General features: G+C 38.9%; 2 protein-coding genes across 2 annotated transcripts in view; one reads left to right on the top strand and one right to left on the bottom strand.

The window, feature by feature from the left end:
• Positions 1–8,869: 8,869 nt before the first annotated feature.
• LOC119611833 (general transcription factor IIH subunit 2) lies at positions 8,870–10,528 on the bottom strand. The gene is made up of 4 exons (XM_037967541.1): positions 10,325–10,528; positions 10,044–10,245; positions 9,841–9,980; positions 8,870–9,784 (listed from the first exon to the last, which is right to left on the bottom strand). The coding sequence occupies exons 1-4, from the start codon at positions 10,387–10,389 to the stop codon at positions 8,926–8,928; spliced, it is 1,266 nt and encodes a 421-aa protein (XP_037823469.1). The 5' UTR covers positions 10,390–10,528; the 3' UTR covers positions 8,870–8,925.
• Positions 10,529–10,653: 125 nt separating this feature from the next.
• The window catches only part of LOC119611832 (putative mediator of RNA polymerase II transcription subunit 12), an 8,038-nt gene continuing 5,573 nt past the window's right edge, over positions 10,654–13,118 (top strand). The window contains 7 exon segments of the mRNA XM_037967539.1: positions 10,654–10,984; positions 11,795–11,861; positions 11,926–12,087; positions 12,090–12,329; positions 12,396–12,657; positions 12,722–13,038; positions 13,101–13,118. The exon segment at positions 13,101–13,118 is cut by the window's right edge and continues 368 nt beyond it. Of these exon segments, the coding sequence (XP_037823467.1) occupies positions 11,804–11,861; positions 11,926–12,087; positions 12,090–12,329; positions 12,396–12,657; positions 12,722–13,038; positions 13,101–13,118 (1,057 nt within the window). The 5' untranslated portion in view covers positions 10,654–10,984; positions 11,795–11,803.

Below are 13,118 nucleotides of genomic sequence, written 5' to 3'. Positions count from 1 at the left end.
TATAGTCTAGTCTATAGTCTAGTCTATAGTCTAGTCTATAGTCTAGTCTATAGTCTAGTCTATAGTCTAGTCTATAGTCTAGTCTATAGTCTAGTCTATAGTCTAGTCTATAGTCTAGTCTATAGTCTAGTCTATAGTCTAGTCTATAGTCTAGTCTATAGTCTAGTCTATAGTCTAGTCTATAGTCTAGTCTATAGTCTAGTCTATAGTCTAGTCTATAGTCTAGTCTATAGTCTAGTCTATAGTCTAGTCTATAGTCTAGTCTATAGTCTAGTCTATAGTCTAGTCTATAGTCTAGTCTATAGTCTAGTCTATAGTCTAGTCTATAATCCAGTCTATAGTCTAGTCTGTAGTCTAGTCTATAGTCTAGTCTATAGTCTAGTCTATAGTCTAGTCTATAGTCTAGCTATAATCTAGTCTATAGTCTAGTCTATAGTCTAGTCTATAGTCTAGTCTGTAGTCTAGTCTATAGTCTAGTCTATAGTCTAGTCTATAGTCTAGTCTATAGTCTAGTCTATAGTCTAGTCTATGGTCTAGTCTATGGTCTAGTCTATAGTCTAGTCTATAGTCTAGTCTATGGTCTAGTCTATAGTCTAGTCTATAGTCTAGTCTAAAGTCTAGTCTAAAGTCTAGTCTATAGTCTAGTCTATAGTCTAGTCTATAGTCTAGTCTATAGTCTAGTCTATAGTCTAGTCTATAGTCTAGTCTATAGTCTAGTCTATAGTCTAGTCTATAGTCTAGTCTATAGTCTAGTCTATAGTCTAGTCTATAGTCTAGTCTATAGTCTAGTCTATAGTCTAGTCTATAGTCTAGTCTATAGTCTAGTCTATAGTCTAGTCTATAGTCTAGTCTATAGTCTAGTCTATGGTCTAGTCTATAGTCTACTCTATGGTCTAGTCTATAGTCTAGTCTATAGTCTAGTCTATAGTCTAGTCTATAGTCTAGTCTATAGTCTAGTCTATAGTCTAGTCTATAGTCTAGTCTATAGTCTAGTCTATAGTCTAGTCTATAGTCTAGTCTATAGTCTAGTCTATAGTCTAGTCTATAGTCTAGTCTATAGTCTAGTCTATAGTCTAGTCTATAGTCTAGTCTATAGTCTAGTCTATAGTCTAGTCTATAGTCTAGTCTATAGTCTAGTCTATAGTCTAGTCTATAGTCTAGTCTATAGTCTAGTCTATAGTCTAGTCTATAGTCTAGTCTATAGTCTAGTCTATAGTCTAGTCTATAGTCTAGTCTATAGTCTAGTCTATAGTCTAGTCTATAGTCTAGTCTATAGTCTAGTCTATAGTCTAGTCTATAGTCTAGTCTATAGTCTAGTCTATAGTCTAGTCTATAGTCTAGTCTATAGTCTAGTCTATAGTCTAGTCTATAGTCTAGTCTATAGTCTAGTCTATAGTCTAGTCTAGTCTATCTATAGTCTAGTCTATAGTCTAGTCTATAGTCTAGTCTATAGTCTAGTCTATAGTCTAGTTTATAGTCTAGTCTATAGTCTAGTCTATAGTCTAGTCTATAGTCTAGTCTATAGTCTAGTCTATAGTCTAGTCTATAGTCTAGTCTATAGTCCAGTCTATAGTCTAGTCTATAGTCTAGTCTATAGTCTAGTCTATAGTCTAGTCTATAGTCTATAGTCTAGTCTATAGTCTAGTCTATAGTCTAGTCTATAGTCTAGTCTATAGTCTAGTCTATAGTCTAGTCTATAGTCTAGTCTATAGTCTAGTCTATAGTCTAGTCTATAGTCTAGTCTATAGTCTAGTCTATAGTCTAGTCTATAGTCTAGTCTATAGTCTAGTCTATAGTCTAGTCTATAGTCCAGTCTATAGTCTAGTCTATAGTCAAGTCTTTAGTCTAGACTATAGTTTTCCCGTTTAATAGTTCTATTCTTTTTAAATGTAGTGTTTTAATAATCTGGCAGCATTTTCTAATATAAATTGCTACCTTTAGTACATGTTGGTTTAATTACTATTCATAGTTTTTTTTTTATTTTCTTTACTATTAGGTTAGGTTAGGTAGGCAGGTCGTCCTCGCGATGTCATCACTGGGGACACACTTGGGTCCAGAATTTTGATCCCTTTGTGATACCTGAAACGAGAGAGAACGGTCGGCGTATTAGTACACTTCAACCTAATCACTCTGGTTTCCACCGAACCAGTTTGTCGCACGAATATAGGAATCTATCTTTCGGATATCAACCTCCGATAGATCCGCTAAGTCATGCAGAAAATAGCTACCTAGCAGACCCACTCTGTGGTCAGCTAGGGCAGGACAATGACAGAGGAAGTGAGTTATACTCTCTTCTTCCTCTTCATCCTGGCAGCTCCTGCAGAAGTCGTTACTGGGTAAGTTCAGTCTTCTTGCATGGAGTCCGAAAGGCCAGTGGCCAGTTACCACTGCCGTTAAGTTCCGTAGATTAACTCTCGGAATGTAGAAAAGGGCTTGGGATCTTTGTGGGTCGTAAGATGGCCACATGATCCTTGCCTGTCTACAGGTGGCTTCAGTCGACCATCTGCATTGCGCAAGCTCATATAGTTTTTCACGTATCGAGCGTTTGCAGGTTGAAAGCGGTATACCGACAAAAGGGTCGGTATGCTCTCCTGCAAGCGAGGAGCCTAACTTGGCAAGAGAGTCCGCGATGGTATTACCAGGAATTTGCTGATGTCCTGGAATCCAATACAGTCCTATTGTGGAATGTTTCGCCATCTCGTTAAGGGATGCCCGGCATTCTAGGACTAAGTTTGACGTCGTGTAGACACCACTTAGAACCTTAAGGGCTGCCTGGCTGTCGGTATAAATTCGAATATTAACACCGTATATTCGATAAAACCTGAGCCAGTTTGCAGCCCGTTTAATGGCTGATAGTTCAGCCTGAAGGACGCTACATTGGTCAGGAAGCTTGAATGATACTTCCGTTCCCGAATGTGCTATGTAAAAGCCACCGCCTACACCATGGTTTGATTTTGAGCCATCAGTGAAAACCTTATACGATCCATCATGGAGGATTGTTTCCATCACATTTGGGTCGTCTCGGATATTCACCGAAAAGCTTCTATCAAAAGACGGTTTGGCGATGCAATAGTCGATATTGCCAGGAATTTCTCCTAGACAATTGAGGATGGTGGAGTGACCTGACTGAATCATATGCCACATACCAATTGTATTGAGTCTAATAGCCGCGTTGAGGGCAACCTCTTGGGCCATTAGATCAATAGGTAGCCATCCCATCATGACAAAGAGAGCCTTTGATGGGGTGGTGCGGAGAGCCCCCGTTATCAACAGAGCTGATGTGCGAAGGATTCCCTCAAAACGTTTGCGGTGTGAGTCCTTTTGTACAGACTTCCACCATACAAGTGCACCGTACAATAGTATGGGCTTGACTACCATGTCGAAGAGCCATTTGGTATTCTTGGGGTTTATGCCCCATGATTTGCCAATTGCTCTTTTACACGAGTATAAGGCCGCAGCCGCTTTTGATACTCTAGATTGAGTGTTCAAATGCCATGATAGTTTTGAATCTAGGATTACTCCCAGATATTTAGCACTATCCGATAACTTCAATTCTATCCCATTCAGTCGTGGGAGAGTGAAGGTGGGTATCTTGTACTTCTTAGTGAAGAGAACAAGTTCCGTTTTCGATGGATTAACACCAAGGCCACTGACGTTGCTCCATGTACTGAGTGTCCTGAGTGCAATCTCCATCCTTTGCGATAAAGTATCCAGATATTTGCCAGATACTACTACAGACACATCGTCTGCATATGCTATTACCTTAAATCCCATAGATCTAAGATCCATAAGAAGTGGGTTCAACGCTAGGTTCCACAGAAGTGGAGATAGAACTCCACCTTGTGGGGTACCGCGATTTGCCACTTTTGTGACATTTGCTGCTCCCATTTCGGAGATAATGATTCGCTGAGTCAGTAATCTCTTGATGAAAGCTGTTATTGGTTGGTTTATACCCAGACCAGTTAGGGCCGTTGTTATCGACCCAGGGTGAACATTGTTGAAAGCCCCCTCGATGTCCAAGAAGGCAACCAGTGTATATTCCCCTTGCGCTATTGTCTTTTCAATGTGACAAACTAGCGAATGTAATGCAGTCTCAACAGATTTTCCCTTCATGTAGGCATGTTGAGATGCTGATAAATGGTCAGGTTTGATATGTATTCTGAGATGCAGATCAATTATCCTTTCCAAAGTTTTGAGAAGAAAGGAGGATAGACTAATTGGTCTAAAATCCTTTGGCTTCGTGTGAGAGGTCTTTCCTCCTTTCGGAATGAAACCACTGTGCACTTGGTCCAGGGTTCGGGTATATAAGACCATTTTAAACAGGCATCATATATCCGCGTTAGCCAAGGCATAAGATGGACAGCATTGTATTGCAAATCCGCAGGTATTATACCGTCAGGACCCGGTGATTTGTAGGGGTCGAAGCTGTTTATCGCCCAGTTGATTTTATCTTCATTTATGGATATTCCTGTATCAGCTGGGAGATCTGTAAACTGCATGTCAGTCCGTTTTCCGGAGATTGACAGCCTGGAAAGTGAGTGGCCATTAAAACTTCTAAGGTTTCTTGGCTACTGGTCGTCCAACTGCCACAAGGTTTCTGAATGAAACTTGGGACAGGAGGAGTAGATGATAAGATTTTGCGCAGACGACTGGTCTCAGAAGAACCTTCCACGCCGCTACAGAAGGTTTTCCAAGATTTGCGCTTTGCATTTCTTACCAGGTTCTTGAAACGATTAACCGAGGTCTTGTAAGAAATCCAGTTTCCTGTTTTCTTTGCCTCGTTAAACAGTCTCGCCGTCTCCGTCTCTTTTCGAGATTTCGCAATGTCCGCAGACCACCATGGGGGCCTGCATCTGCCTTTGTGCATATTCTGTTTACAAGACAGTGAAGTCGCGTGTTTGAAAGCTTGATTTATGGTTTCAACCGCGTTTTCTATGTCCGATCGGTTTTCGATGATCGGTACATCCTGGAGTGAACGTGAGATTAGCCCCATTTGCATTTCCCAATCTGTTCGTCTCCTGTTTATAAAGGGCTTTGGGGCCACTTTGTCAACTACGATTTCAAAATCGATGTACTGATGGTCAGAGAAAGAGCAGTCACTTGAGACTCTCCATCCCCTTATCCTATCATGATGCATAGAACTAACCAGCGTAATGTCGAAACTTCCCTTCTGTTTGAAACAATAAAGGTCGGTTCGGATCCTGTATTTAAAATATCAAGATTATTGCTTAGAATGAAGTTAAAGATTGACTCACCTCTAGCGTTTATGTCCGAGCTTCCCCAGACAGTGTGATGGGCATTGGCATCAGCCCCCATATGATCGGCATGCTTTTCGAGTTTGCCATCTCTATGGATCTGCAGACCAGGTTGTTCGGTGGCTGGTCGCTGTGGTCGTGAGCCATGTACGCCGAGATAACCAATATAGCACCTACACTGGTCTCCCATATGGCTGCTACGGTGTCTTCATCACTGAAATCAGAAAGAATGAAGATGTTGAGACTGCTTTTGGCTACTATACAGGATCGAATCTTACCAGATCCTTTTGCGTACAATAGCTTAAAGCTTTTCATGCCTAGTCCACTCACCCTTTCTTGGTGAATCCAGGGTTCCTGGACTAGGGCGAGCTCCTCCCCACTTACACCCATTCGGAGGAGCAGTGCAGCCGAGGCTGCTTTGGAGTGGTGGAGATTAATTTGGGTTACTCTCACCATCTCCTTTTTTGTCCTTACGCAACACTGTGACGTTGGCGTCCTCCTTGTCAGAGGCAAGGAGATCGTCCTCGTCAACTGACTCTTCCCCCTCCTTAACCAACTTAGAAGTTGATTGACTCAGCGAAAGGTCAGTCTCGTCGCAAGACATATCCGCAGCGGATTGGTCAGGATCGGGATCATCCTGTTCCAATAGTCCCTTGTCATCGCCTCGGTAGACACGGAGGAAGATCGACTCGAAGCCGTAGTAGACCTTCCCTTGTTTCTCGCGAAGCGGCGCCAAAGACTCCTGGTTCAGGATCACAACAATCCTTCTGGAGCTTCCTACAGGTTGAGAAACCCTGACGACCTTCCAATCTTGAGTTGGAAGATCCGGATTGCCAACCTGTAGAAGCTCCAGTATCGCTGCCTTTTTATGTGGTTCCGCAGGAATTATGGCGGTGGATCTAGGCCTTCGTGGGATCTCGTCCACAGAGACCACTTCCAGCTTAGCCACCTTCCCACGGATCCTTTATCAGCGACACAGCCTGCTTTCAGGAGCAAAGCTGAGCGCTCGTTGGAACAGGACATTAGCTTCACTCTGTTGTGAAACCAACCGCCGTCCTCACACTGTGGGGGGGACCAGGGTTCTGTTTAAGAACTTCCCAGAACACCCCCATCAGCTTTTTTCGCACTATGTCCATCTGGATGGAGACATAGCGCCATCTATGTCACCCTGTCGATGACAGCACGCGTGAATTGGTTCTCAACCACTTCACCGAGGTCCTGTCATGCGGCTTGGGGGGCAACGGTTTCGGACGTTTTGTCCCGGCTGCTGGCCCTGAAGATTAGTCTCCTCCTCAGAACGTTGCCGTTTAGGCGCGTCCTTAGACGTGAGGGGGGGACTCTTCTCCAGAACGGCCAATTTTCCCTTAGCCCATTCTAGAGAGGACTTGTCCTCTTTACTTAGCGACTCAACTGGCTTGCCAGCTAAGCGCGCTAGAATTTTGGCGGCGGAGCGCCGTTGTAGGAAGGCCCTTCTTGCTGGTGTTACGTGCCTGGGGGTCTTACTATTCGCCGTGTTGGCATTGGGAGATGCCGTTTGAGAACCCGAAATCTTGTTCGCAGTTCCCTCGTGCATAACCGGCACTGGGGTCGCTACCTTGGTTTTGGTGGCCTTAGTAGTCCCCGAAACAGGGGGTTTTATCGGCATTTTTGCCAATACGGACCTGAGCTGCCTTTGAGGTACTTGGGGTGACGTCCAGAGGTGCCTCGCTGCTTATTTTGCTGCATCCAGCTTTGGAGCCAGATGCTGTTATTGTTTTGCGACTGCAGGATCCAGGCTTCCCTAAATCCGCAGACGCTTTTGTTTTGGGTTTGGCGCCGGTAGCATTCAGACTAGCCCGACCCGGTGTCTCCGCCGGACTAACCTGGGTGGCAGTAGCACTCGACTCTCCACAGCCTGTCGCCTTCGCCGTGGGGGTAGGGTCTCCGGAGATTATTAGGCCCCTTACCGGATACGCGGGGCACGGTTTCTTTGTCGGACATTAGGACATTAAAAACGGTGTGCATTTTATACTTGCTGCCAAGTATATGATTCTGCATATGATGTGCTTGCAGACCACCAAGCCGCCCAATGTGGGAACAGACGCTGGTGGATTTAGACGGACCGTCGTGGAGTTTAGGGATCTAAGGATCCCGAACGGACTGTACTGTCAAAAGATACACATCCGAAGGATGAGTAGAGATCTTTTGACAAGTACTTGGACTGGTAGCCGCCCCATCGGGGAGAAACAGACGCTACCAGTCGTGGGAAGGGTAGTTCTTAGTATGTGCTCGTCATGAGCCCCTCTGGCATGGGTAGCCCTACCAGCACGGCCTGCATGGGTCATCACACATAAGCCTTCGCATCGCGTCAAGATGACTACCCGTCTTTACTATTAAAATGAGCAAATTTTTACTAAAATAAGTAAACCATTTATGGAAAAAAAGCTTTCAGTCGTTATACTTTGTTGTTAACCTGTGTATATTATTCTCTTTAAAACCCCCTTTCCGCCGGTCATAACGATTGTGTTTCGAATGCAAATTAAAGTGTTTAATTATGATTAGTAAATGTACTTGATTTTTGACGAAAGTGATACAATAAATGATGAGTAATATATTCGATAAAGAATTGCTCAAATAAATAGAAGAGATTTTTCGAAATTCTTGTTTTTTACCAAACTATACACAAGATAAAAGTATAACTGTAGAACTATAAGCTAGGCAATAGGTTAAACTATGATCGCCACTGTAGAGTATACTGCAGTCGAGACAATAGACCTACCCGAGTATATTTAAGACTCTAGACTAGACTTAGTTATAGACTATCCTACTAGAGCATGGGCTAGACTATAATCTAGTCTGTCGTCTAATCTGTGGTCAAGTCTAGAGTATAGTCCGCTCTATAAGCTATTCTACGGTCTTGTCTATAGTCTAGTTTCCAGTTAAGTCTAAAGTCTAGTCTGTAGTCTAGTTTGTAGTCTAGTGGAAAAATGTTTCTTTCAAAAATTTCTCATTTCTATGGAAAATTTTCTGAAAATTTCTGTTTTTATTGAAAATTTTCGGAAAATTTCCGTTTTATTAAAAACTTTCGGAAAACTTCTATTTTTTATACAGAAAATTTTCCGAAAATTTCTGTTTTGTTGAAAACTTTCGGAAAATTTCCGTTTTTATTGAAAGCTTTCCGAAAATTTCTATTTTTATAGAAAATTTTTGAAAAATTTATATTTTTAAAAAATTAATTTAAAATTTAAAATTTTTGAGAAATTTATATTTTTTAATAGAAAGTTTTCTGAAAATTTCTATTTTTAAAGAAAATTTTTGAATTTTTTTTTTTATTGAAAACTTTCGGAAATTTTATATTTTTATACAAAATGTTTATCTTAATAGAAATTTTTCAAAAATTTCTAATTTTTTTGCAGAAAATTTTCGAAAGATTTCTTTTTTTATAGAAAATTTTCAATAAGTTCGAATATTTTTATAGAAAAATTTCGGAAAATTTCTATTTTACAGAAATTTTTGAAAACTTGTTTTTTTATAAAAAATTTTATATTTTTATAGAAAATTGTCGATGTAAGAAATTTTTATTGAATAACAAAAATTGCTTATTTTTTTAACCCGTTTCCATATTATTATTTCGATTACAACTAATGTCTTTTATTACCTTTTTGTTTATTTTATAAAAAAAAAAACTCGTTTAAAAACGTTGACCCAAAGATGATCCAACCATCATCATACCCGGAGGTGGAGCTTGTGGTTTTCTAGCATGCACCTGAGCAGCTATTCCCGGTATAGTATTACAGCCCACACATATGTGCAATGTCTCATGTATGAAAATATCGCAATCAATGCAATAGATTTGCGAACAGGACTCACAACGATAGACATTTTTATCAGACGCTTCCGTTAAAGGCTTTTGGCAGGCATAACAAACAGCAGCCTGGCCATTATACATCAGCTCGGTAAAATGCTGCACCGGAAAGAGATGATGGTAAGAACGAGCCAAATGCGGAGCCGAGACTAAGGTGAGACCACAAGTCTGACACTCGACAGGCAATTCACAGTATTTACTAAAACATTGAGGACAATGAAAACCCACCGAGGTAAGTTTACTGGGCTCTTCGGTATTTTCTATGTGGCACATGCACATTGAAAGGGGAGGATCCTTGCCCTCATCCTGTTTGGCATGAGGGAAACCCATTTTTATAAGAGAATTCTCTTGTACTTGGGCAGCTGGTGGCGGATCGACATGAGACAAAAGTTGATCACGATAATGGCTGTCATCTAGTACAGCACCATAAGTGCCATTCGTTTGCGTGGTTAAATAGCGGCAAACATGAATTTCAGCCGATAACGATATGACGGAACATCTAATGCCCTCCTGTTTGAGAGTGTCTATGGTTTGGGTAATATCTATGGGATCACAGGTGGTTAAAGAACCCATAATAATTAGAACTTCCCTGGAGGCATGAGAAGGAACTACTTTTAAGGTCTTCAACGCCAAATCCAAACCATTTTGTAGAGAAGGCTCACCGGTGAGATTAATTTTTTTCAATCTAAACAAAGAATCCCCGATTAGAGTTATTTACTTAATAGTTGCATAAATAATTACCCCTCCAAGGCTTTAAGATGCAATTTGGCGGTACCGGTCAAATCAGTAATCTTTTCGGCTCTTTTGCTCTTCAGTATTATTAAACCCATTTGACTAATAGGATTTTGATCAAAAAATTCCTCAATAAATATTTCCAAAAGCTGTAAAAAAAAATATTTATTAAACAGAATGTTAAATTAATTTGTTTTAAATGTTAAAAATACCTTGAGAGTACATAATAAACGAGTAGGTTTTAAATCCGGCACTGACATGGATTCCGAGCAGTCTAATATCAAATACAAATGACGCATCATACCCAATTTATTTTGCATGGTCTTTTGTTGTTGTCGTTTGCGTTTCGCTTTTTGTATAAGCTCCGCAATGGCACTGTCCAAAAGACCATCATCATCTTCCTTAATGGCCTCCCTAAGGATTCCAAAAAAATATTGCACAAACAAATTTAAGGTTAGATTTCTGTCATTTAACAAAATGTAGCAAATAATACCAAGTTTTTTCATAGCCGGTTTCCCAGCGGTACTCTTTTGGATCCTCCTCCTCGCCGTGTTCCATTTTATTAGGATTTTACACAAATTAAGTTAAAAAATTATGAAATTTCTTTTATTATTGGCTGCTAGCAAAAGAAATGTTTGTAAATTCTTCTAGTTTAATATCAACAATCACTTTAAACTAATAACACTGACAACAAATTCTATAAATACAACCCTGTTGATGAGTGGTGAATTTACTAGCATATATTGCCTAACTGCAACACGCTTGCTGATTGGTCAAAAAACTGCTACCATTTTAAGGCGAACGGAAGATTTGTTCATTTGCTTTCGTTGTGTGTAGTTCTTTGCATTTTAGCTCAAGAATTAAAATAAATACAGTGATTTTCTAATAAAATTCTTCATAATTAAAATGCTATAATTAATAAATTGTTAAAAAACATCAAGACAACATTATTTAAAAGCTAAAAATAAACAAATTAATTGCCAAAGAAATCGTTTAAAATAAAAACACAAAAAAGGAAAGTGTCTTGCAAACGGAGAAGAAAAAGAAATCCATTGGTGACTGAGAAACGAAAAGAATATTTTTTTTTTATAACTAAAAGAAAGTATATTTGAATTAAAATACTTTTTAAAAAGTAATTGCTTAATATTCGAAGGTAATTTATTTTATTAATACAAAATAAAAATCTATAAAGTGTGAAAAAAGAAAGAGAATTGCTGCTAACACCTCTTTAAACTGGTTCCAAGCTAAAAAGAAAAAATCCACTTTAGAAGGAATTATTTGTTAAAAAATTATATTTAGTTAAATAAATTGAGTGTTTTGTTTGTGTTGTAAATCTTGTATTGTGCTGCAAAGTTGAAAATTTCTTGTTAATTTGCTATTTTATAGTTTTGGCGCCGCTTTTTTCTATTTGCAGCTCCCCCGTAAGTGGTTCATGTAAACTTTTTTCTTATTCTTATTTCCCTCTACGTTTTGGTTTTTTCATTTATTGTGTTTTCATATATTCTATCTTATTTCTTATCTGCTGCATTTTTATAATATTCGTAGTTTTTTTTGCATAGAATAGGAATATCAAAAGAAAATTGGGTAAAATATATGTTAAGCTCAGTGTTGCATTTGTGCAGAACTGTACCCAAAAGGAACATTGCTGGTGTTGTGTAGCAGAGCTTCTTCTTGCCGTGGCAAATTCACTGGGGATTGATAAACTTTTACAACGGTTTTTGACAATGTAACGGGCAGAATAAAGTGTTGACAAGTTTAGTAGAGTTTTGTTGTTTATTGAAAAAAGGATAATCACTGGGTTTTGTTAATTTTTAACGGTTTTTAATGTAGGAAATAAAATGAAGTTTTTAAATTTTAATTATTTTTAAAGCAGATTTAAACATTTTAATGAAAAAAACTTTATAAGTATTAGAGTATCGTTTAAGGAGAATGGTAGATATTAATGTATTTACATTTATTACAGTCTTAAAACATGGTTGGGCGAGAAATAACACCTACCGAAATCGGTAAACATTCGAAATTAATAAAAAGTAAGTAAAAAATAGCTATAAATATTACATAAAACTCTACTAATAAATAATTATTTAACAAAAGATGCCCAAGAAGAAATGGCCACAATGGATGTTTTAGTTTGTGGGCGCTGTTTAACAGTATTCCATTTTGTTGAAGAATTTAAACAACATAAACTTAAGCCCTGCTTTAAGGAAAACAATAATGTACGTGAATGTAATGATACAAAACCCAAAATATGGGCATTTTACTATGGAAAGCTACTCAATTAAATAACAATAAGGATAACAATGTCACAAGTCCCAATTCGTGGGCTTTATATCAAACCTGGGTTAAAATGGAAGAAACATTAAGAGAAACTTGGATAGTGGCCGGTCGTACCATACAATCATTTGCTAAAGTATCACAAGGTAATCTACAGGAGATGCCTGTTAAAATCACTAAAACAGTGGTAAATAATACTGGAGATAACGGCTCTCCAGGCAGAAGTAAGTTTTTTCTTTTTGATTAGTTAAACATTTAAGGAATTAACTAAATTTGACTTTTTTTTGTAGAACCTTTAGCTCAAACTAAACCACAAGTAGCAAATTTGAAACCTCCCAATAAAATGATCACCTCTAGCAATAATTCCACAATAGATTCCGAAAATGAATCTTCACCCATGAAATCTCCTTTAGCCAGTAATGCCGCGCAAAAGTTAAACAAAAAACCCATAACAACACCACAATTACCAACAAATAAACCTTTGCAAATGACGACAACAACAGCAGCAGCCACGCCTATAGCAGCAGCAAATACACCAGCTAAACCTTTAACGTTAGTAGTTGTTTTATTAACAAAATAAACCAAACATATTTTAAAAAAATATATTTACTTACAGACGCCGTGCCAAACGTTCTATACCCAACAGTGAGGAAGTGGTGGAAGAAAATGTGGAAAAAATTGTGGCCAAACGTTTTAATCCTCGCCGCCGCATGCATGAATACTTGGTTAAATGGGAAAATCGTAATTTGGAACAAAATACTTGGGAACCGGCTTCACACTTGGAAAATGTTCCTCATCTTTTGGAAACTTTTGAAAAACAATTGGCTCGCCAAAAGGAAACTAGAGCTGCCTTGCAAGCTAAACAACAGGCTGCTGCCGCTGCAGCTGCTAATACACCCAAACCTTTAGAAGTTAATAAATCCTTAGAAACTGGTAAATTTCTTGGTAATACTAAAGCTAAAACAACATTTAATTAAAACTTAAACACTTTACAGAAGCCAATAAACCCCAAT

Source organism: Lucilia sericata, unplaced genomic scaffold (genome assembly GCF_015586225.1).
Source record: "Lucilia sericata isolate MDLA Ls3-8-SP2 unplaced genomic scaffold, ASM1558622v1 Contig001541F_arrow, whole genome shotgun sequence".
Classification (NCBI taxonomy): Eukaryota; Metazoa; Arthropoda; class Insecta; order Diptera; family Calliphoridae; genus Lucilia; species Lucilia sericata.
The sequence above is the reverse complement of the archived record's forward strand: the minus strand, read 5'-3'. Positions and strand labels throughout refer to the sequence as shown.